Source organism: Diuraphis noxia, unplaced genomic scaffold (genome assembly GCF_037042655.1).
Source record: "Diuraphis noxia isolate RWA-SAM2 unplaced genomic scaffold, SU_Dnox_SAM2 contig0002, whole genome shotgun sequence".
NCBI lineage: Eukaryota > Metazoa > Arthropoda > Insecta > Hemiptera > Aphididae > Diuraphis > Diuraphis noxia.
In genome coordinates this window covers 32669576-32692382 of record NW_028301712.1, presented here as the reverse complement: position 1 = coordinate 32692382, position 22807 = coordinate 32669576, and the positions used below count along the sequence as shown (strand labels likewise).

The following is a 22807-nucleotide window of genomic DNA, read 5'->3' as shown; positions in this document are numbered from 1 at the left end:
ATATATTTATATAAGAGTTCAAACATAATTTTTTTTTTTTTAATTTAGAAGAATTTTTCATTATTTTATACCAATCAATGGAGAAACCATAACAATTTTCTATATGGAAAGATCATTTTTAGTTAACAACACATCTTGCAGACCTATTCAAGCTGGAGTTACTCAGGGATCTAAACTAGGACCTATTCTGTTTAACTTTTACATCTCAGACATTCCACAAACTACGGACACAAACATTGCTCTATTTGCTGACGATACCACCATCTAATGCAAATCTTCGGATACTCAGATAATTTCCACCGCACTTCAAAAAAATCTCAGTAAAATTTCATTATGGTGCCAAAAATGGAAAATTATCATAAACCCATCAAAAAGCCAATCAGATTTTTTTTCCCTAAGTTGAACACAAACACCTTAACCAGTTAAGTTCAACAACGAGCCAATAGGATGGAGATCGTCGGTAAAATACTTAGGCATTATCCTCAATAAGAAACTTAACTGGTGGCCTCATCTATCGGTTAAACTCCAGCAAGCATACTAACGACTAGGGGTTCTCTTTCCAATATTAAATAGAAAATCAATTATTAGTAAAAAATGCTCACTCATTATATATAAGCAAGTATTGAAACCTTTAATCTTATACACAAGTCCTATATGGGGCAGATGAGCCAAAAGCCACTTAAATAAAATTCAAATTTATCAAAACAAAATATTCCGCATAATAACAGATGCTCCCTGGTCTGCACGCAACAAAGCTCTGCATAATGACTTGAAAATTCCTACTATTGATGAGCACATAAATCATACAGCAAACAGATTCTTTCACTCACTTATGTACTTGAATGGTGCTGCTCACTATAATTTAAATGAAAACTCTCCAAAAATTCACCGTCTCAAAAGAAGAAGACCCCACAACCTCAGAAAATGACATCTACTATTACTAATTACTACCATATTGAATACATCATGCCAGAAAATTACTAATTTAAACCTATTATTTAATATTTAATATTTATTATTATAGAACAATTATATAAGAAAGCAAAATTCTATAACACAGTAAAAATTGTATATATTATCAGTAGGCTTAGATAGCTATTCTAGCTAGGAATGTCTGAAATGATAATAATAAAAAAAAAGCTAATAATGATGTATTGGCAATTAATAGGCATTCTTTTTCATTTGAGTAATTCAAACACACATTAATAGTGTAGTACAATAATTTTTAAAATGTAAACATTTATTTAATTTATGTATAATGCAATAAATACTAATTTAAGATTTTTAATTATTTAGGTAAAACTATCTAATTTTTTAAGGTATTTTTTATAGGTTTTATGGCATAAATAGCCAGTCTCTAACTTATTTCCCTAGAAATAACTAATAAGACAAATTAATCATAAAAAATATATCAATGGAGTGATAAAGTTCAGATGTATGCTGTATTATGTTTAAAAAAATATTTTAATTTACGATTAAAATTAAGCTAATGTGATTTTTTTTATAGATAATCTAATATGTGCGGTGTAGGAGTGAATTAGTGAATGAGTGATCAAAATGATCTACCCAAGTTATAAAAACAAAAAACAGGTGAGTATAAAAGTGGAATGCTGTAACTTATAATTTTAAATACATTTTGATTATTGTGGTACATAATTACAACATGTATGCATAATTTTAATAATAAATATGTCAATAATTTACAATTAAAAAATAATTTTTTTAACAACATTCAATAATAGATCACAGTTAAACTGACAGCATGGAAGACAAATCTCTTAATGAAAATATATCACACTTTAAACAATAACATTGAAGTACAAAACCAACCGTCAAGAATTTAGAAGTTCGTCTAGTGCATCGGTGTCATCCTCTATTTCAATATCATCGAGTGAAACTTCATCGCGCCCTCCATTGCCTATATTACAATTAGTCATTGAGAGGATATAAGGGTACTATTTATTTTTCCTCTTTGATCCATGTGCAAAACAGAAAATTTATGTCTTAAAAATGTACAATGTATCAAAAACTGTTTTTTTATTGGATAATTATCAGTATTTGACAAAACATAGGGAAGAACTTTGTCTGTATCATAGTTTTAATTTTTTTAATAGCACTAACTAATAATTCAAAATAATAAATTTAAAAAAAAAAAACGAAAAATCTAATTTTCTGAAACTGATAACTTAAATCGTATTATGTTATTTAAATAATAAAAATGTTACAACATAGATAACTCCTTGCACAAAACAGTTTTTTTGTATGTTTTTAAGACGGAGACAACACATGCAGGTGTGGTGTCCTTTTAAATAAAACCAACTCTGTGTTATTACTTTTAATATTATAGTGAATTAAACTGTTATCAAACTTTCAGTTTCAATTCAAAATAACACCTGTGTCCTTACAATAGCTATTTTAAAATATTTTAATTTTTATGTATGTTATGATAGTGTAAATTATTACAATTTAAAAATGCTAATAAATTGTATAAAAATTAAAATATTATGTAATGTAAAAGAGCCAAAGTATAGATACAAGTAATGTTCTTAGCTCAAGTTTGATAATAAGCAAATTCACCTTAATACAAAAAGTAACAATAAAGGGTTAGTTCTGCTAAACATAATTTTTTTATGAAGCACAAGGGTCAGGGAGAGAAAACAAATGGTACACTGATATCCTCTTAAGGATACCACATTGTATACCAATGTATATTATTGATTATTATATTTAACCCACTTGAATTCTTCATCACAGGAACCATGCCTGATATGATATATTGTCGCATATCTTGTTGAAATACTTGGTTGAAAATTTCTTGTCTTTCTTTGAGTTTGATGTTTATCTTTTGTTCTAAGTCCGCTACTTTCTCTTTATGGTCTGCTTCTAGTTCACCTAAAATCATACATTTTTAATGAATTATGTACAAATAACTGCATCAAAATCATTGATTTTACCGCTAATCTTTTCTAATTCTTTCAGTTTTTTTGATCGGTAAACAGCCAATTGAAATCGCTCATTCAACATCTGTTCTTGCAGTTCCTGTTCTTCAACTACATCATCTAGCTTCAACAACTGGTGTTCCACATCATTTATCAATAATTTAATGTTTTCTAAAATTTGATAAGTATTTTGTGAAAAGGCACAGTTGGTTATAATTGATACCTAATAATTTTATATACAATTACCCATATCTTTCATAGCATTTTCAATACTCTTTACTAATTGTGGAATTGAATCCATGCAAGATGTGATTGTATCCATTTTTTTCCACTGTTCGCTCATTTGATGATGTAGAAGACTAATCATTTCATTCACTTCCTATTACAATTGCAACAAAATATTTATATTTAAATAAATTACTTTTTATTTTGTAATATTCAAAACCTCAGCTTTATGAGCATTGTCTTCGGCTAATAAATGCAACTGATTCCATTCAGTCTGATATTTATGTAATAGATCCGCACCAGCATCATAATTAACAGGATGCTCACTAGGAGACTGCGAAACATTAACTTCATTCACAGACAACCCTCTTAAGCTAGAAAAAAAAAATACATAATAACCTCACATTATTTTAAAGAATAAATTAACAATTAAAAATTAGAAGTATAGCTATAGATAATAAAGAGGTATAGTTTTTCTGAACTTATATTTAAATACTTAACTCTTACAAACTAATTTAATAAAATAACATTGAATAAACATGAACGTAAAATAAAATAAATTTATTTTATTCCACAAAAAATCAGAATCAAATTAAATCTAAAAATGTAGACACTTTAAAATATGGTATTTGATAAGAACCATACAAAATACTTTGGAAAAAAAATGTGATTGAAAACAGCTTCAGTTAGTTTAAAATTGTTAAATTGTTATAAGACTAATCAAATAATTGAGACTAAAAAATTTCAGGATAAAACTTCAAATAATACAATAAGGTTTCCTTATTTTTGGAGCGAAGTTACGAGCATGTTGAGTGATAAAACTTATATTCTGAGTAGAGATACTCAGTACATTAATCCTACTTAAGTGCCACTGCGTCATAGAATTTTGATACACGGAAATAATTTTACGGTTTTTTAAATAGCAAATTCATACATTTATTATAAATTCTTAAGTTCCAACTTAACTTGTGGACTTTCTAAAAATGTTATATAGCCTATAGCCTTCCTCAATAAATGGACAGTCAACAAAATAATAATTTTTAAATTTTAACCAGTAGTTCCCGAAATTAGGGTGTTCAAACTTTTTTAGCTCTTCAGCTTCATAATATTAATAAGTTTTGGACTATCAACATTGTATGTTGTGGTCTTATTTATGCTAGATCTATAATATATATGTACGAACAATAATATAAATTTGAATTAAAAATTATAAACAATTACATATCTAGCCTCTGTACTAAAATTGAAAAATTATTCGTTATTAAACAATATCTTGCATCTTTAATTTTTTAGTAGGCAAACCTACTTGGAATAAAATATAAATTAAGTTTTTTTTTTTTAAATTTGTACAATCTGTAACAGAAATTTACAATAAGCACAATGGAGGGTTGTATAGAAGGTCGTGGTTGGCTTGGTTGAAGAAGCTATTCAGTAATAGCACTTCATGGCGAGATGGCTGTGATCAGTGGGTTAGTTAACTAGTCCACTAATATATTACCACACTACCTACGTTTTAAAAGCTGACCAAGGTCACCCAGGACTGTTCGTGAAGAGAGGTTTTGGATGAGGGGGTTTCGGTGATTTGTAAGTTTGAGGTGGAAGCGTTTGTATTGAGTTTTGGCAAAGTTTTTTCTGTCGGAATGAGGAGGTCCCTGTGTAGGGTGTCATTTGACACATAAAAGGGGGCTTTACTGCTTTAGTTATCTGTCGGAGGCATTTAGATTGAAAGGTTTGGATTCGGTTTATGTTAGAGTCTTTGGCTGATCCTCAGAGTTAAATTCTGTAGGACCAGATAGGTTTGAGGAGTACCTTATACATAAGGATTTTATTATTTAATGAGACGTGCTTGGAAGAGAGGAGGAGGCAAAGCTGTCTTTGACGGATATTTAGAGCTAGTCGTTTGTTACATAAGTGGGTAGCTCACGTGAGCCGGCGATCTAGGTATAAGCCTAGGTAACGCACATTTTGAGAGGTTGGTTGTTAAGTGTGATAGAGGGACAGCTTATTGGTCTGAGAGTGAATGTGCAGTGGATAGATTTGAATTAGTTGAGTTTGAATCCCTATTCTTTGTACCACGTCGAGAGCATGTTGAGGTGGGTTTGGATATTGTTGGATGCCTCGAGAGGGTCATGGTGGAGGGCCAGGATGGCTTTATCGTAAGCGAAGTCACCAGTGGTGGTAAGGATGGTGGTGGGTTGGTCTGATGTGTTCATAAGAGAGGTGCCGCTACAGTTCCGTGCGCTACTCCAGCTTTAATTAATGATAAGTCTGATAAGGCTGAGCCATATCGTATGGTGAAATGCTTGTCTTCTAGATAGGATAAATTAAATTTTAAATATTTTATTTTAATAATATTATATTATGGTTAGTATTGTTTTTTTTTTGCCAAAATGACAACTCATAATCTACCAGATGAGACACAACTATTTGTATACTTTGTATTTTCTTTTATGGGTGCTTAAAACATAGAAATCTTAGAAAGGCACTAAAAATACAATTCCAATTTTTTAAAGTTATGCATTATATTATTAAAATATGTAAAAATCTTTGTTGTAATAGTGAATGGTTCAATTAGAATAATATTTCTTTAATGTTAATAATATAATTCTGGATGAATTCAACAATATACCTAATGTGTCAATGTGTGTATCGAAATAATTACAATGTCATTGAATATAATTTTGGCAAGCCCATCCGTAAACAAATACTATATTTGCAATGGTAAATTTTTTATTGATTTATTTAAAAAAAAGTTAATTATAGAAAACATTTATTAATAACACAATGCATCATAATAATATGGTATTGTGTCATATTATTGCTTCTTAGTTTTGAGACATGTATTTAAATAAATTAAAACATAATAAAAGTAAATTACCATTTCATAACTGTAATATACCTGTAGTTTAAAAATCAAAATTAAAATCAAATATAAATATTCTTTTTTATTATGATATAATATAATATAAAAAACACAAATGACTAACTAATTTTAAATTGAATTAGTCTTAAATTATTATGAATTATTATTTTCAATTTTTAATTAACATTTTTGTAATATTTACTAATTATATAAAATTTTTTTGTTATATAATATAGTAAACAATGTGATAAATATAAATTTTTTTTAAAACTGGGAAAAATTGGAAAACTATGGTCTGTTGTATTAGTAGGTTATGGGACAATTTTGTCATTAAGTAGGCCATTAATCATTGTAAAGGATACATTTAATTTGAATTTAATGACAATTGTTGTAAACATAAAAATCTTTCTGAGGAAAAGATACAAGAGAATCAGCATCTATTTTGAAAGATAGTTAAAAATTAAATTATATTTATATTATAATTATAGTCAAAATTTTGTATGAAAAACTAATTGTTGACGAAAATATTACCAGCGAATATCATAAAATTGTAGGTTCATATAGGTAAGCATAAATAAGTTACAATTGGTTTAAATATTTTGAATATTTTAATGTGTGGAGAAAATAACCCAGAAAGTACTAATAAACATAATGATGAAAAGTGAGTTTCTGCAATTTTTCTTTGTTGTAAAAAGATACCTAAAATTGATTGAAAAAATCTTTTAAATATCCAATTTCATTAAAATTTAATTAAAACACTAATAAAAATAATTCTACTTTATTTATTTTAGAGATTTTAAAATTTTTAATGATGCTTGAACCAGGACCATAACAAGAGCCTACAGCACCCCTGGCAGAAAACCTAATTTGTGCCCTCTTCAATCACCATAAAATGTTCATTATTTAAAAAAATAAATGATCTTTCTCTTTATTTTTTTATTTTGTAAATTGTAACAATTTAATTGAGAAATTGTGCTTTTCATTTAATAGTTGTGCCCCTGGCAAATGCCCTCTTGCCAATGCCTAGCTCTACAGCTCTGGCTTGAACTACATTGTTAAATTTTTTGAAAAAGAATACACATTTGTAAAATATAAAAATAAAAATTTAAAAGGTTTCTATAGATTTATTTTCTAGATTTTACATACCATAAACGATAAACATGTGTTAACTTTAAAATACTGAATACAAGGGTAAAGGGAGAATATTATTTTGTAACTCACATGAGTCATGTAGGCAATAACAAAATTAATATTGTCTTAATAGTTATTATTAAAGTGATATATATTTTATAGTTTTATACTAAAATTCTTTAAGCTTATATAAATCATATAATAATTATTAGTTAATAATTTGTGCGCTATTCGCTAGGCCAACATGAAATTGAATGAAACACATAACTACTTAACGCTATTATTACATTGTTGACTCACATTAAGATAAGATAATTTATTAGGCACTAAGCATTCAAATTAAAAATATTTTATTAATTGATAATTATATTCCAAATGCTCATCATAAATTAATTTATAAATGTATTTTGTATACCTAGTCTTTTATTTTTGTAAATAAATCAATTTTAAAGTAGGCAATAATACAGATAAATTTATTCTTGCTATCATATTTTATTGAAGTATCAATAAAATAATGTAGATATTGTTTATCAATTCAAATATAATAATTTAAGACCTAGGTATATATACTATTGTAATATATTATTTGAATATCTAATATTTTTTTATTGGTATATTATCAGTAGTCATAGTGGTTTGAAATAAGTAGAGTGACACATTGTATTCAAATAACAAAAACTTCACACAGCGTATAGTCTAAGGTATTTTATAGCTGTTTATTTTAAGAGTAAACTACATACCTAAGATAAGTACATTTAATTTTATTTTCAGGGATGGTTTAAAAGTAATTTTGCGGAGGTATGGAAATATGAAAAAAAACTGTTACCATATCCCCTATGCTTCAGTAATATAAAACTATGATATAATTAATATAGTACATTTTTTTTATTAAATAAGCAGTTAGGTACCCTATAATCTAATAGCTGATTATAATATTATAATATAAATTTCATAATTATATTTAACCTATATTTGCAATAATATATGGATCAAAGAACAAAGATCGGATAATTTTATATACAAAATACAATTTTTTAATTTTATATTTATTTTGATTTTAATTAATTTTTAAAGTACCTACCTACCTAGTATAAATTACCTATTCTAATAATTCAAAAAATAATTTATACAATTTCATTATCAATGTATAATATAGAGAAAAAAGATCAAAGAACACATGAAACATTTTTATGATATAGATTGAAATAATGAATAAAATTGCCCAAGGGAAGTATGAAATAATTAAACTAAAAGATGATAATAATATTATCTTTAAATTACTAATATTATTGACCAATGGTCTCATTTTACTGTTAAAATAAATTGTATATTACTATTTTATTTTATTTCTTAACATTTCAGTTACTATAGCAAGTGAGTTTTTGCTTCAAGTTGATGATATATAATAGATATTATTTATAATTAAAATTAATTTGTCTTGAATGTATTATGTAGTAATATTCTAGCAAATGATTCTTAAACATTTGAATATAAGTAATATAATAACCATACAAATTATATACGGTTAAAATGCAGACGTCGAAACAAATTAAATATGACATTTATTTTTATTTTTAAGTATATAAATAATCCACAAGCTATTCTGGTTATATATCGGAGTATAATTTTAAAATAAATGGTATTTTAGTGAAATAAAATTCGCTAAAAACAGTTACTTAACATACAAATATTAGCAAAGTTAGTTTCCAATAAACCTCAAGTAAATATCAGTGAATTATTATCTAATAATATAAATTATAACCATAATAGTTAGGTAGATAGTTTAAAAAACCAAGTTAAAGATATCTATAGTTATGTAGGTGTACCTAATAAATAATAACAATTAACACTATCAAGTCATTACAAAGTCAGATTTATTGCATTTCATCAGTATGTGGAAATTTTTGAGAAAAATAGGTGCATAATCAAATAATCGGACAATAGGTACCTTTTTAAATTAGGTTTTAGCCTCGGTTTAAGCTAATGGCAATGAAAACAACAACCTTGGGGTGCATTACTTTTTTGCATTTTAGTGAATAAATAACATATTTAATTAACAAAATGATAACGTCGTAAAGAAACAGTATCTTTTCGAATTTGTATGTGTTATTTTAGTAACATATTTTACCTTGCTGACAATCCTTCTTGAACGACGTTGTGCAGTTTTTCTCTCAAGTTACCAAACATCATAGAACCGGATGACGGGAAGTAATGGTTTAACAATCACTATTAAAACATCAAATTATCAGAAAAGCGTTTATAGAACGGGAGACAATTTTTAAATTTTTAATAAACATCAAGATCGAATTCCTTTTTTTTTAAACGATCATATTCACTAATTTTGTATCATTCAAAACGATTGATGGAAGTGATAACCGCATGACACCAGACCTGATAACATAGATAAGGATGGATATTTTTTAAACATTAAAAAATCCAAACGTTCATAATCAACATAATATATCGTTTAGATTTAATTAAGCATATTAACATTTTACATTTAGTTTAAAACCGTTTTAACTTTTAGTAACTGTTCAGTGATCGCCGGCAATTGATTAACGCAGTTTTAATTTTAACAATCAATAAAAATTGGTTCTTATACACACGTTAAGGTGAATCATTTTAATTATGTGTCCATTGTTATTTGTTTAACTGGTTACATCATCTGTTAATTAAATTTAACCAAGCACATTTTTTTTATTCATATTATCACCTGTATTTACCGACTACACTGTTCAAAATGTTTTAGTTATGCACCAGCAATGAACAACATGGATACAAATTTTTTACAAACAGAAGAACCGGTATTGATTTCTGAAGACACACAAGATGAGAATAATGTGTCAAACACTCAGACCAATGGTACTGCTATAACATTTGAACCACTAGGCCCTGAAAAAGTCAGATGGTTTTACAAGAGTGATCTCAAAAGATGGACCAAATTTGATGGTTTTGATTCATTAAATATTGAGTACAGGTACAGGGCGAATTTTGGCAACGAAGAAGAAGTATCTAGTTTGAATGGGTCTTTCAATTATTTTCTTGGGCTCAATACTGTTGTGGTTAGAGGAGGTCTTTACGAAGTAGACTTATTAAAAAAAAAGTGTACATCTATATTTTGGCCTGGTAAGGGAATATTTTGCAATATGGATTTCTTTATATTCATATTATTGATTTTTAAAAAGGTGAAGAGAGTGACATTTTTCGTGGAATTTGGTTTTATGATGGATATGAACCATATGAATTTGGTGAGGAAGTTGAAAGGGAACATCTAAATCTATTCAGAGATGATACTAGAAAAATTGAAAATACCGAAGACAATGGAAAGTCAGGTACAAATGTTTTTTTTTGCAATTTAACCGCACATATTAATTATATTAATTGAGGTTTAATAAAATACAATTGTTTTTACAGTATTAAGAGATGTTACTATTGGAGACATGCATGTAGTATGGTATTCATCGGCTGAGGTATATTCATTTAAACAAAAGACTTTTATCAATACAAAGATTATGAGAAGTGTTACAAAAAAATTAGGAACTTATTTCCAAAAATGTAAGTTTTCTATAACAGTATAAATAACTTACCATTAAATACTGTTGTGGAATTTTTAATAGTTTTTATTCATAGGGATATGTAAGTTTGCTAAAGTCATAAATATATGTTAAACACAAATTTTGAATTTGTTTGAGGCAAACATGTTAAGCTATTAATTTGTCATTAATTTTAAACTTTTCATTTTATCCACATTAGATATCTAGATCATATTATAATTTTTTTTTAAAATCATATGTGTAAAATAATTATATTACTTAACATTTTATAATTTTTTTAGCTGCTGGATACAAACTAATTAGATCATACAAAACTGATGCTGATGAAAAGGATAAACTGAACGATATAACTCATCTTGTATTTTTAGTTCATGGAATCGGCCATAAAATAGATAATAAAAAAATTATAAAAAATACTTCACAGTAAATATATTTCAAAATATTCCCGGCAGTGATGTAATTATTATGTATGCATTGTTTATTAATTTTATATTTCTATAATATTTAATGTAGATTTCGGGATTGCGTCAAATGGATAAAACAAAAATATTTCCAAGGTACTGAACAGAGGGCAGAGTTTTTCCCTGTAGACTGGAGATCACAGTGTAGTTTTGATGGAGGTAATGTATTTTAAATAATGAAAACAATAAAATATTCTACAATATTATTAACTTATACATTACTTTTGAATTCAGGGTTAGTTGAACAGATAACTCCATTAAATTTAAAAAACATACGACAAATATTAAATTCGTCAGCTATGGACATCATGTATTACACTTCTCCTATATATGGTCGAGAAATACAAAATAGTTTGGCAAATGAGCTGAATAGGTTACATTCAGAATTTGTAGAACGGCACCCACACCATGACTTCAAAGTGTCAATAATGGCACATTCATTGGGTAGTGTGATTTCATATGATATTATAACCGGATGGGAACCATTTGTGAGTAATATTTAAAATATTTTTATTTTTTATATTAATCTTGAATCTAGCAACTACGGCCATTAGGATTTGTTAGGGGGTACAGTTGATTTGGAACATATGTATTTGTGGTGAGGATTTATCACTAAAATACGAGTGGTTATCCATTCGGGAACTAGTGACACCAGCTAAAGTTCGCACTCAGAACATGTTTTTTTTGGGACTGATGATAACTATCACCCAATTCCAGGCCACTATTTAATATTTGATCTTATTATCTATATATATTTAATATTATAACAAATTATATTGATTCTAGATTAAACGAAGTGACAGTAGTCCAAGAATTCATTTAAATTTTGAGGTATTTATACATTTTTATGTTTAAAATAAATAATTTAAAAATCATTGTATATTTACATTGTTAATCTTTTGTATTAAATTTTAGTTGGAAAATTTTTTTTGTTTGGGTTCACCATTGTCTGTGTTTTTGGCATTACGACAAAATGAAATATTTAAAGAAAACTTAAACTTGTTCCCAATGTGGTTGGCTAAAAAAGTTTATAACATTTATCATCCTACAGACCCTGTTGCATATAGGTACATTTTATTTTTAGTATTAGTTATTGAATAACTTATATTTTAAATTTGCGAGGGTAAGAATGTTTAATATTTTTTTTATCTTAGGTTTGAACCATTAGTTGCGAGAGATTATTGTCGCTATAAACCTGTTGGAATTCAAGCCTATGGTATCAAATGCGATTATTCTGAGGTTCCTTTTGAATTAATTGGAAACATAGATTCTAGCTTCGAAGAAACTAATGGAACTGAAGCCAAAGCACCAGATGTAAAAAAAGAAAATGAAACATTCAGCCGTAGAATAAGTACTTGGCTTAATATGTCAAGCAGCAATGATAATAAAGCCAATAATTCAAATCAGTTTGAAGTTAATACCTGTCCACTTTCAAGAAATAGTACGCCAGTTGAAAGTATGTTATAAATTGTTTTGATATTTAAAATAATTTGTATAATTATATCTAATTTTAAATATTAAATACTATGTCTAGATTTGAATCATCGGTTAGATTATATTTTGAGAGATAGTATCGGAGGGTCAGCCAGTAATTATTTGTCAATGTTGTATACACATACGTCATATTGGTCAAACTATGACGTAGCATATTTCATCTATACTAGATTATTTCCCGAACTAGATAAAACAATGGATGATTTTCTAAGACCTGAAGAGAAAATCCCCAATTTTGACTTACAATTTGAACAAGGTAATAGTTCTAAAGTAAAAAAAAATTGACCTCAGCTGTTCACAATGTTAATAATGCTCAATTTTTTAAACCTTCAATATACATTATATGAATAAGAGAAAAATAAGAAAAAAATATTTGTTTACTGTTTCAAATCTTTAAAGGTATTGAAGTGACTGAAGATTTGAAACATTCTACTTAAGAAGCAAATTATCAGTAACATCTAAAAAAAAATTCCCCATGTCATTTTAAGTCTGCAACATTTTTATTTATTTATACTAAACAGTTCATTGTTATATATTTTAGATTATGTTAACTAGATATTAGTTAACACCAAATATGTTCAATACCCAATGGTTAATATTTTATAATTTATTGATTCTTACAATACTATACAGGGTAAATTTCCATTACATTTCTCATCAACAGTAATTTATTATCCGGTATCTTATTTTAATCATTAATACTATTTGTTTTAATTACATTTTCATATTTATCAGATTTTAAATTTGTTTCATTTATATTTTGATATAAATATGCTTCACACTATTCTTTATGTTATCCCAAGGTATAAGAAAAAATAACTCAATCTCGGATGTGATATTAATTACTAAAGAATATAAAATATTCTATTGAAAATAAACTAAAAATTAAATGTTATTTGTGTAGTATAGTTTTATACCTATTATAATGTAATGTAATGATCGATGTACGTCCAAATAAGTGTATCACAGTAATTTAACATTTTATATGTTAAGTTGTCTACTGTTTACGATTCACTTTGTGTATTATTATATGTATTTATAAATGAAACACAAATTGTTAACTGTGTTGTGATTTGTATTAGTCGATTATTGTTATGTGTTAAGTAGGTATTATAGGTATGCACTATTGTTTTATTGTTTATTAGTGAGAGGCCTTGAACATTTCTAATTTGTATTTATTCAACTATATTAAATAATTTAATAGGGTATGTGTATTGTGCGCAATAAAACAATAATACAAGTTATTTTTATAAAAATGTATTTATTATGCAATGTTTATACTATATCTAGTGTTGTTTCACCAAATCTGTGTGCCCATTATTAGTCTTTTTGAAACTCATATATATTAATTTTATCAAAATGTTTTTATTGTAGTTATAATAATAATGTGTTTAGAAGATTGAAGTATAATGTTGATTATTTATTGTTTGATAACTGTAAACTATTTTATTATACTATATTTTATAATAACCTCAGGTTATGGTTGTGATTGTTCTAATATAGTATATGTATTTTTTTTACAAAATGTATACTATATTAAGACATGATTAATATTATTTTCTGTGATGTTAAAATATTATTATTATTATGGTATAATATTGAATAATATATACATTTGATATTTGTAATAAACATTTTGTGATTTAAATCTGTTTTTTCTATTTAAAAAAAAAAAAAAATTTCCTAATACAAGCTTGATGACTGATGGGGAATGATAATTTATTGTAAATATTTTTTTCTATAATATTAATATTAATTTAATATTTAATTAGATATAAAAACATTTTAATATCTAAAAAGTAAGATAGTGATTAAAAATATGTATAAATTGAATGAAATTACAAAAATACAAATTCATATATCTGGTGCTAATTTTAAAAATCATTATTTATCATTAGCATTGAGAATTTCTTTAATTAGTTATACATTCCTAACAAAGCTACACCAGTTGCGTTAAAGTTCTAAAAATCTGGTAGGGCGAACAATATTTCAAGAGGCCCAATATCTTAAGATAGGCAAAAATGGCGTACCGTGGAGGAAAGTGGTTAATATGAAGTGACGCTATTCTAAATTTTAAAAATATATAGAGTTTGATGCCACCACTGGGCTACACTATTTTTCATCAATTTACACAATATGGTATTTATGATACAAGCTCATTATCATCACTTATTTTTTTGAATATAAGGTTATGAAATTTTTAAAAACACTTAATCTAATTTTTTGAGCATAAAAAATTGTTTATTTTTTACTTCTCAACCTATTTACTTTTTTTTAAGTATTGGTTAGTTAAATAATACATCTTCAATACATCAATATAAATTTTGAATTATTCCATAGCTTTTTAAATTTATTGAATTTATTAGATTTGATATGGATTTTTATGAAACAGTAAGGTTTTTGAGAAACTTCCAACAGGAAATCACCTCTTTAAAAAATTTAATTTTAAAATATTACGTCAACAATTATATTTTATATGAATATGTAAAAATTTTTTTAAATCAAGTAATAATACATTTTAAATATTTACAAAAATCAATAATTTGAAAAAAATATACACTTTAAAAATAAACTTCACAATAAAGAGGAACTCAAACCATAATTAATAGCATAAATACATTAATAATATAATACATAAATAATTTAATAACTGTCGTGTCATAATTATGTGCCAGCAGAAATTAAATTTTTATAGCATCCATTTTTTTGCCGAATTAAATCACCCCAAAGAACACGGGTCCCACATGCTGGACATTCACCTTCTATTGGTATAATATGATCAGATGATCCTAAGAATCGTTTGGCGAGACACTGGATATGGGTAACTGCTTGACAATCGGGATCTAAACAATTTAGTAGACTATCTGCACGACAATTACGTGCACACAAAACACATATTTGACTTTTACTACTGTCCAATGAGCTAATATCATTTGGTGACACAGTTTTTTTACATACAACTGGTCCTTGACATATAGACATGTGCATGGGTGGAAATTTGTCATCCTGTGTAATTTATATTAAAATTAATTATAAGATATAACATTTGAATCATTTGATACTAGGTACATTAGTTATTTATATGATTCATGACAGTTTACTTACACTGAAATCACGTCGATAAAGCATATTCAGCCACCGGACATTTAAAGCTAGACGATTCCATGGACCTACGTGCAGCATTTCAGAAAGTACGCGAATACAATAGTCGTATGCTTTTTCAGTTCTCGATTTTTGTGCGACGTGTTTCAATCGTCTGGATGTTTTGGGATTTTGCCATGCCCATTCAAACTAAAAAAAATATTTTGATATTGTTAAATTGTTAAATTTCAAATATTTATATCATACTCTTAATGCTGATATATCATTGGGAAATCCATGCACTATCAAAACCATTTCCCTGTAGGCAGATTAGTTTACCAATCAAAATATATTTTCATTGTTTAATATTAATAAATTGTAGTCTAATCAATAATAATATGGTACCATGGCCCACGAAGACTGGTTTTTCTGGCTCCTCCGCTTTTAACACCTTTGTTGTGTTGTTTTATTCGGCGATTAGGATCCTTGGTATAGCCAATGTAAGTTTTTCCTTTGCTCTTTTCATTCAGACAATATAGTAGGTATACTCCGTAAAAATTTTCTATTTCTTCGGCCATAGCAAAATTAATAAAAATTTTAAAATTAACTTAACATAATAATAAAAAATGTGCCATTTAAAGTTTGCAAACGAAAATTTAATTTGGAGTTATGAACACATTTTTTTCGAATCGTTAAATTTTATGTAGTTAACTTAAAAAAAAATAATAAAAACACTTCTAATTTCTAAAGTTCTCAATAGTAAACGAACTAAACGATGTTTTTAAACTTTATTATCAGTTATAGCTTATCATGCTACTGTCTACTCTACCGATACGTGTTATCGTTTTTGAAGATATCTTCTAAGATCGTATTTTTGTCTGTTGACTCTATTATTCAACAATTACTTTTTCATCCACGGTTCACATGTAAATACTATTTTTATTTTCTCTCATAACTGAAATGAGAGCTATAAAATAGACGGATTCAAATTTCAAAATTTTTAATATTTTTATAATGTCGAATGAGAATTGCAATGAAGTTAAATCACTACACCCATGGCGGCATAGCCTTTATGTGGAGAAAAAGTTGTATTCAGAGTACTATGTAGCATCTAGGCATTTGGGAAGTATATATTATTTGTTTCTACATAATACTTAATACTATTGACAAAATATGACTACATTTTTTATTTATGAGAATGAAAAAGGGTAGTAAAAACTCTAGGCACTTCAAATTTAAAATTAAAATAATTCAATTCAATACATTTCCAAAGTAGGAAACATGGTTTTTAAATGCTTGATTGTCGATTTCAATCATTTTTAACTCCGCCTTACTAGATAATGGACAATATAGGTACCAAATCTTAATTTTGGAATAATACATTTTATTCGGTTATTTTTAACATAATAATCCAGTAAACAACTGACATACCTACCTACTATCAAATTTAAAGGTAAGAATATTATTTAATGCTGCACGCAAGCGTTAATTCGATATTTTAATTTTAAAATGAGTTAAAAACATTTATTTTAGTTGAACATTTAAAAATTGTTATTTTGAAAATTAACTTTAAAATATTAGGTAATTTAAAATTGTAAAAGTCGTGTTCTCGTAAACTTAATTTAAAATTTAGTTTTAGAAATTTTAAGATAACTAAGTTAGTCAATGCAATTATAAAAATAAAGAATCTTTTAGACAAAAAGAACTATTCGTATAATACGCTTCGCGCTTGTTGACACAACTGTACGAGACAGTCCTTAGTTTCTTTTATACAATTCATTTAACTACATCAATAACTATTAATGACTAATGACAATTTTTAAGCCATTTAAGGATAGTGATGTAATTTTAATAAAATAAAAAAATTGGTGATAGGTTCCTATTGAAGCACCATATTTTTCAGTTAGTCTACAAACGATGTTATTATTGAGGTCACTAAATTTAAAAGTGGGGATGCTAACCCCCAAGTCCCACAAAAACTGGTTAAGACAATCCTGTCTGTGACTTTTGATGGTAAGAAAAAGTCCAAGGGAAAAAGTCCAAGGGAAAAAGTCCCTGAAAACATGTATCCATAAATTTAGAAGTAATAGTTCTAAAAATAATAAAAATAAAATAACATGTTAGTTAATATCTCGGTTAATACAATTTAATGGCAACATATTGATGCATTTGAAAATAAAAACAAAATAATGTATGATGAACTTTAGCTGAACCCTTGCACTTCGTAGCCCGTTAAAAATTCTACCTCTTATATGTCTCAAATTGTGTTTTAAATTCGTAACCTGTGATTATGCTATATCCATATAATTTTATACATATAGATAGATGCCGATTAAAATATACTAAGTAATAATCTTACAACGATATTTAATTTAATTTATCATTATATAATTTTATTCGTTTTATCGAGAAAAGTCTGACAATTCAAATATTTATTTGAATGATATTTATTGAAGTACATTTGGATACTTGATATTTTTTGTTCATCCTTCTGGTGCGTACACAAATAAATCAGAAAACTTTCTGACGTGTGAGCATGCCACATAGGTACACTGTCCATGTGGGAAGCATGGACTTTCCGAATTCAGTTTACACACTTGTAGACATGCATTGCGATTTTAGATATTTGCGTCATACTTATAAGTATATTCTATTAATTCTTGTATACACATTAACACACGTTTATGACTCCTTACTATACATTAATATATTAATTGGGTACACATTTATCTAACCTGCATGCACACTCAGAAAATTGCCTATATTGAGTTCCTTAAAAAGGTTGGTATTGAATCCCCTTAAACGCACATCTTATTATCTTACCATCTATTAGATCACATATTCACATGTAACATTATAATAATTTATAATGGGTATATAAATTATTTAAGACGCACCCATCATAAATACAGACTATTACAGAGCACTGAGCACACATATTTTGTTAGAAAATTGACTATATTGAACATTTAATAAAAGATCGGAACTATATAAGCTTTTAATGTTAGAAAACGTTTTTTACAAACTGTTGTTTAAAAAAATTAAATATAGCATAATGCTACCAGATTTAGTATGGTCATTGTTAATGTACTAATGTAGTACCTATAGAAAGAATAATATGAATTATGAATAATCTAAAAGTTAATTATCGTGTTTATTTATGAAAATTAGCGCCAATTTATAGTTTAAATATATTTAGTATAAAAAATTGGATAATTAATAAAATTTAAAATGTCTATTAAAAGTCTATACAAGAATTAACTTTTACTACAAGTTTTGATAAAATTATTTGAATAGAATACTCCATAATTAAAAAAAAAAAAACAAATAATAATATTAATTTAATGCATATAGTTAACTTAATATGTGAGATATACCTGCAGCTAGTATATAACTGAAATTCTCTGTAAAATACTGTAGCTTTTCATTTGATTTCCTCAGAATTCTTTTATTATGGATGTATAATTTATAATTTTTGGAACATTTGTGTAATTTTTGGATGTAAATTTTTATACTTTAATTGTCCGCAATCGTGTGTCACTGGCATTTACTAACTTGCTCTAGTAATATTAGAATAACATTTTTAATTCTAAAATAGAATTTTTCATGAAATTAACTTTAAAATGGCTAGTTACGATATTTTTAAATTAATTTATTAGGTTCAATATCATTGTTAAAATTTAAAAAAAAACCTTGATAATCAACATTTTAAAATCAAAGTTTGAAGAGGTTTAGAGTTCAATTTCAAAAAAGTTGAAAAGTTGTTTTCAAGTAAACTTTTTGACGAATTAGCATTAAGTTAGGTTACCTATTATAATAGTTTAATAGAAAAAACATTAGTATAATACTATAATATCGTTGTTAAGGTTCCATAATTAGTAATTTGGTCATCCATATAAGTGGACCATAAATACACAGAACACATTATCAGAAGCGTCAGGATTTTAAAAATTAACTCAAGCCAAAATTGTAATACATGCGTTCACAAGTCTACATTTTTACTTTATATAGGAAATAATATGTTTTTTTTTTTACAAAATTATTTAAAAGTCCATCTGTAGCAAAGCTGTACAATGAGTTTCATTGATAAAATAAAATAGTAATAGATATAATGACGTGAAAATGTATGAGTGAAAAAGCCTCCCATATTATCTACTTTGTTATGAAATAAAGCTAATCAGCAGAATTAAAAAACCTAAGCCTAAGATACTGTTTTAATATGTCATTCGTCGTTTCTAAAAATGTTCATCGAACATCAAATGAATAAACACATATTTATATAAAACTATAAATTACGCCACAACTATAATAATAATTGATGTACAATGTGTACATGTGTTTAAAACTTTAAAGTATATATTATAAACAAACAGACGATAAGTTTTAACACCCTCCCACCCACCTTCCTCCACCAACACTGGAAAATCATCTAAGTTGACTGGCGGAATCTGTAAGGCTAGTATTAAGATTTCCACGCTATTTAACACGCTGTATATATTTTACACGTGTGAATTTACCAACTATTTCATCCTGCAGAATAATCGCTACACGCACAGGGCACAGGCTATATACGCGTAATGCGTATTATTTCAATTGACTGCCACAATCATAATATATAATATACGATGTACACATTCAAATAATAATAATAATATGTGCGTGCGTACGCTCGCATGACCATAAGTGACTCGGAAAAAGCGTACGCGATATATACATTATAAAATGTATTAAAAATAAAATAATATTATGCGTTTACGATCTCCGTTGTAGTGTAGTTATACCACGCTACCAAGGACCGCGTTTCGTGTCGCCCCTCACGGCCACTTTCACCGGGTGTCCTTTTTAATCTTTTTATCCACTCGCATGTATGGCATCTCTTTCCATTTCTATTTTTTATTTTTATCATTATTATTCATTTTTTGTATTTATTTATTTGTTTCTGGCGTGAAAGCGCTTCGTTTATTATAAGGTATCTAAGGATGACCCCCTCGGCCACTCGCTCCAGCAATCTTGTCATATTATATCCTTGGAATTATGTAAATTCATCATGCACATCGCGTTATTGTTATATAATATACATATTAGTCGTTATATTGGTATATAATAATGATGACGATAATAATGTCTGCTGCTGGATTTCCATACATTAGAGTGTAGAGAAAATCAAATCGTTAAATAAGAGACGTTTGCGCACGTCCCTGTTAGCAACGCACGAAATACAATATATAGATATTTTCTTTCTATTATATTATACAAACGCAAAATATATAATAAAATACAGCAGTAGAATTTTGGTGACTATAACCCTATGATGATTGACTACAGTGGAAAGAAAACAACTGTTATTGAACACTGTGCAACATAATATTAAAATAACATATATGTAGTTACCTGTATATCAATGTGGGTGTTGAAGTGGGTACACTTGTACAGATAATATTTCGATGGAATTTATGTTTCTTTGATTATCTTTTGAGAATTCAGGACTATCGAGTTTCGATAATTACATCTTATATCCCATGTTGAGATCTAATAATAACCGCGTGAGATATTGCATTTCTTATATTATTTAAATGGAATACCTGTAACAGGTCAGTTCGTGTTTAATTATAATGTCGATTCAACATTGTCGAACCAAAACGGCGTTTAGAAAAAGTAACTATATAGGTATTGTGTGGCGACGAATTTTTTTGTTATCATGGGAAAAATATAAGACTCAATTTTGATGATATTCCCGACGTCGTCGTCGCGGAATGGTTCATCACGACGAAGATAGGAAAGTATGATCGCGAGATCAGCAATCCCGCCAAGTAGTATATACTATAAAGCCAGCTATATATACTCTAATCAGTCGTATCACCTGCGCACGTATAGTTCGTGACGTTTTCACTTTACTTAAAATAAAAAGAAAAAAAAAAGTACAATAAATATAATAACTGTACGTACATATAGTTATAGCATGCGATACCGTTGCCATATTGACCTCCGTCGCGTCGAGGTTACCATCGTATATATATATATATATATATATATGTTGTTTCTTATGGTGCTGCGTGAAAACGTATTAGATATAACATATAAAGTATCTGTATAGAGGATTGTTGCAGTATAGTGATCAAATGACCCAAACGGTTTTTGAATTTGGAAATAAAATTATTCTTACTCAAAAACCTTGAAAATGTAAAACAAGGTTTCTCATCACATAATTTCTTCATATAATAAAACGAAATGAAACCATAGGAAGTACGAATGCCTAATTTTTTTTTCGACAAAATCGAATATTTAATAAAAAAAATAACGTTATTTTAGTAGTATATTAAAGTTTTAAAAAAATGTATCGTAGAAGCAATCAGTTTACTAAAATGATGTATTATGTAGGTATATAAAAATATCTATATTATTATAAAATAAATGAAATTGTGTAGATACACAATTCGGAGCGCAAAGAATTCAATATTTATCAATAAAAAAAAAAAATTAGAGTAGTTAAATCAATGAGAACAATTATTTAAAAGTACACATCTCAAAATTGAGAACTAGTTATCAGCTCTTCTAGCTCCTCAACTACGCTACTGCCATGAAAAATATCTCATATCTTAATGTCTGATAATCGTGGAAAATTTTAAAATAACATGAAAATATACTCATATAGATGAGTCATATATGTTAAACAAACGATCTAAAAATGTCTGCCAATATCTTAATGAAATAAATTAATCAACAATTTACATATAATAGCAAGTGTTTTGTGACGAACGTGTATGAGTATCAAATATGTGAGCAAATAAATATTTTAAATTTTGCATTCCAAAATTTAAACTGCAGTCATGACTCGTGTCGGAAGTTGCGAGATGCGATCGAGCGAAAATAATATATTATAAGCACATGTAACATCGATTTCAAAAACACTAGAATGCTGAATGACTATAATTTTTCACCACAGGACGGTCCAAAAAGTCTAACCTCGGAGTACTGATATAATTTTTCTTTCTAGGAACTGGTTGTGTTCCAAAGAATTTCCACCGTCGCGCATCATTTATACTAAATAATTTTTATGTT

The 22807-nt window shown here is 27.2% G+C and overlaps 3 protein-coding genes across 6 annotated transcripts; 1 reads left to right on the top strand and 2 right to left on the bottom strand.

Annotated features, from left to right (window-relative positions):
• Positions 1-1597: 1597 nt before the first annotated feature.
• Positions 1598-9496, bottom strand: Dysb (dystrobrevin binding protein dysbindin). 2 transcript variants are annotated; one of them, XM_015513553.2, is made up of 6 exons: positions 9287-9496; positions 3385-3538; positions 3186-3318; positions 2955-3110; positions 2737-2892; positions 1598-1918 (listed from the first exon to the last, which is right to left on the bottom strand). In XM_015513553.2, the coding sequence occupies exons 1-6, from the start codon at positions 9346-9348 to the stop codon at positions 1833-1835; spliced, it is 747 nt and encodes a 248-aa protein (XP_015369039.1). In that variant the 5' UTR covers positions 9349-9496; the 3' UTR covers positions 1598-1832. The 2 variants fall into 2 exon arrangements, with proteins under 2 accessions (XP_015369039.1, XP_089075690.1); XM_089219564.1 differs by lacking the exon at positions 9287-9496 and adding an exon at positions 6043-6093.
• Positions 7746-14315, top strand: LOC107165359 (phospholipase DDHD1-like). Of its 3 annotated transcripts, XM_015513551.2 has the most exons (13): positions 7844-7859; positions 7930-7956; positions 9908-10284; positions 10344-10490; positions 10573-10713; positions 10994-11135; positions 11226-11332; positions 11408-11661; positions 11960-12004; positions 12089-12240; positions 12328-12629; positions 12708-12923; positions 13067-14315. In XM_015513551.2, the coding sequence occupies exons 3-13, from the start codon at positions 9921-9923 to the stop codon at positions 13102-13104; spliced, it is 1908 nt and encodes a 635-aa protein (XP_015369037.2). In that variant the 5' UTR covers positions 7844-7859; positions 7930-7956; positions 9908-9920; the 3' UTR covers positions 13105-14315. The 3 variants fall into 3 exon arrangements, with proteins under 3 accessions (XP_015369038.2, XP_015369037.2, XP_015369036.2); XM_015513552.2 differs by lacking the exon at positions 7930-7956 and having other exon boundaries at positions 7746-7859; XM_015513550.2 differs by lacking the exons at positions 7844-7859; positions 7930-7956 and adding an exon at positions 9595-9770.
• Positions 14316-15114: 799 nt separating this feature from the next.
• Positions 15115-16532, bottom strand: slx1 (structure-specific endonuclease subunit SLX1). The gene is made up of 4 exons (XM_015513538.2): positions 16154-16532; positions 16016-16067; positions 15773-15958; positions 15115-15673 (listed from the first exon to the last, which is right to left on the bottom strand). Exons 1-4 carry the CDS (start codon positions 16324-16326, stop codon positions 15332-15334), a joined length of 753 nt encoding a protein of 250 aa, XP_015369024.1. The 5' UTR covers positions 16327-16532; the 3' UTR covers positions 15115-15331.
• Positions 16533-22807: the final 6275 nt, after the last annotated feature.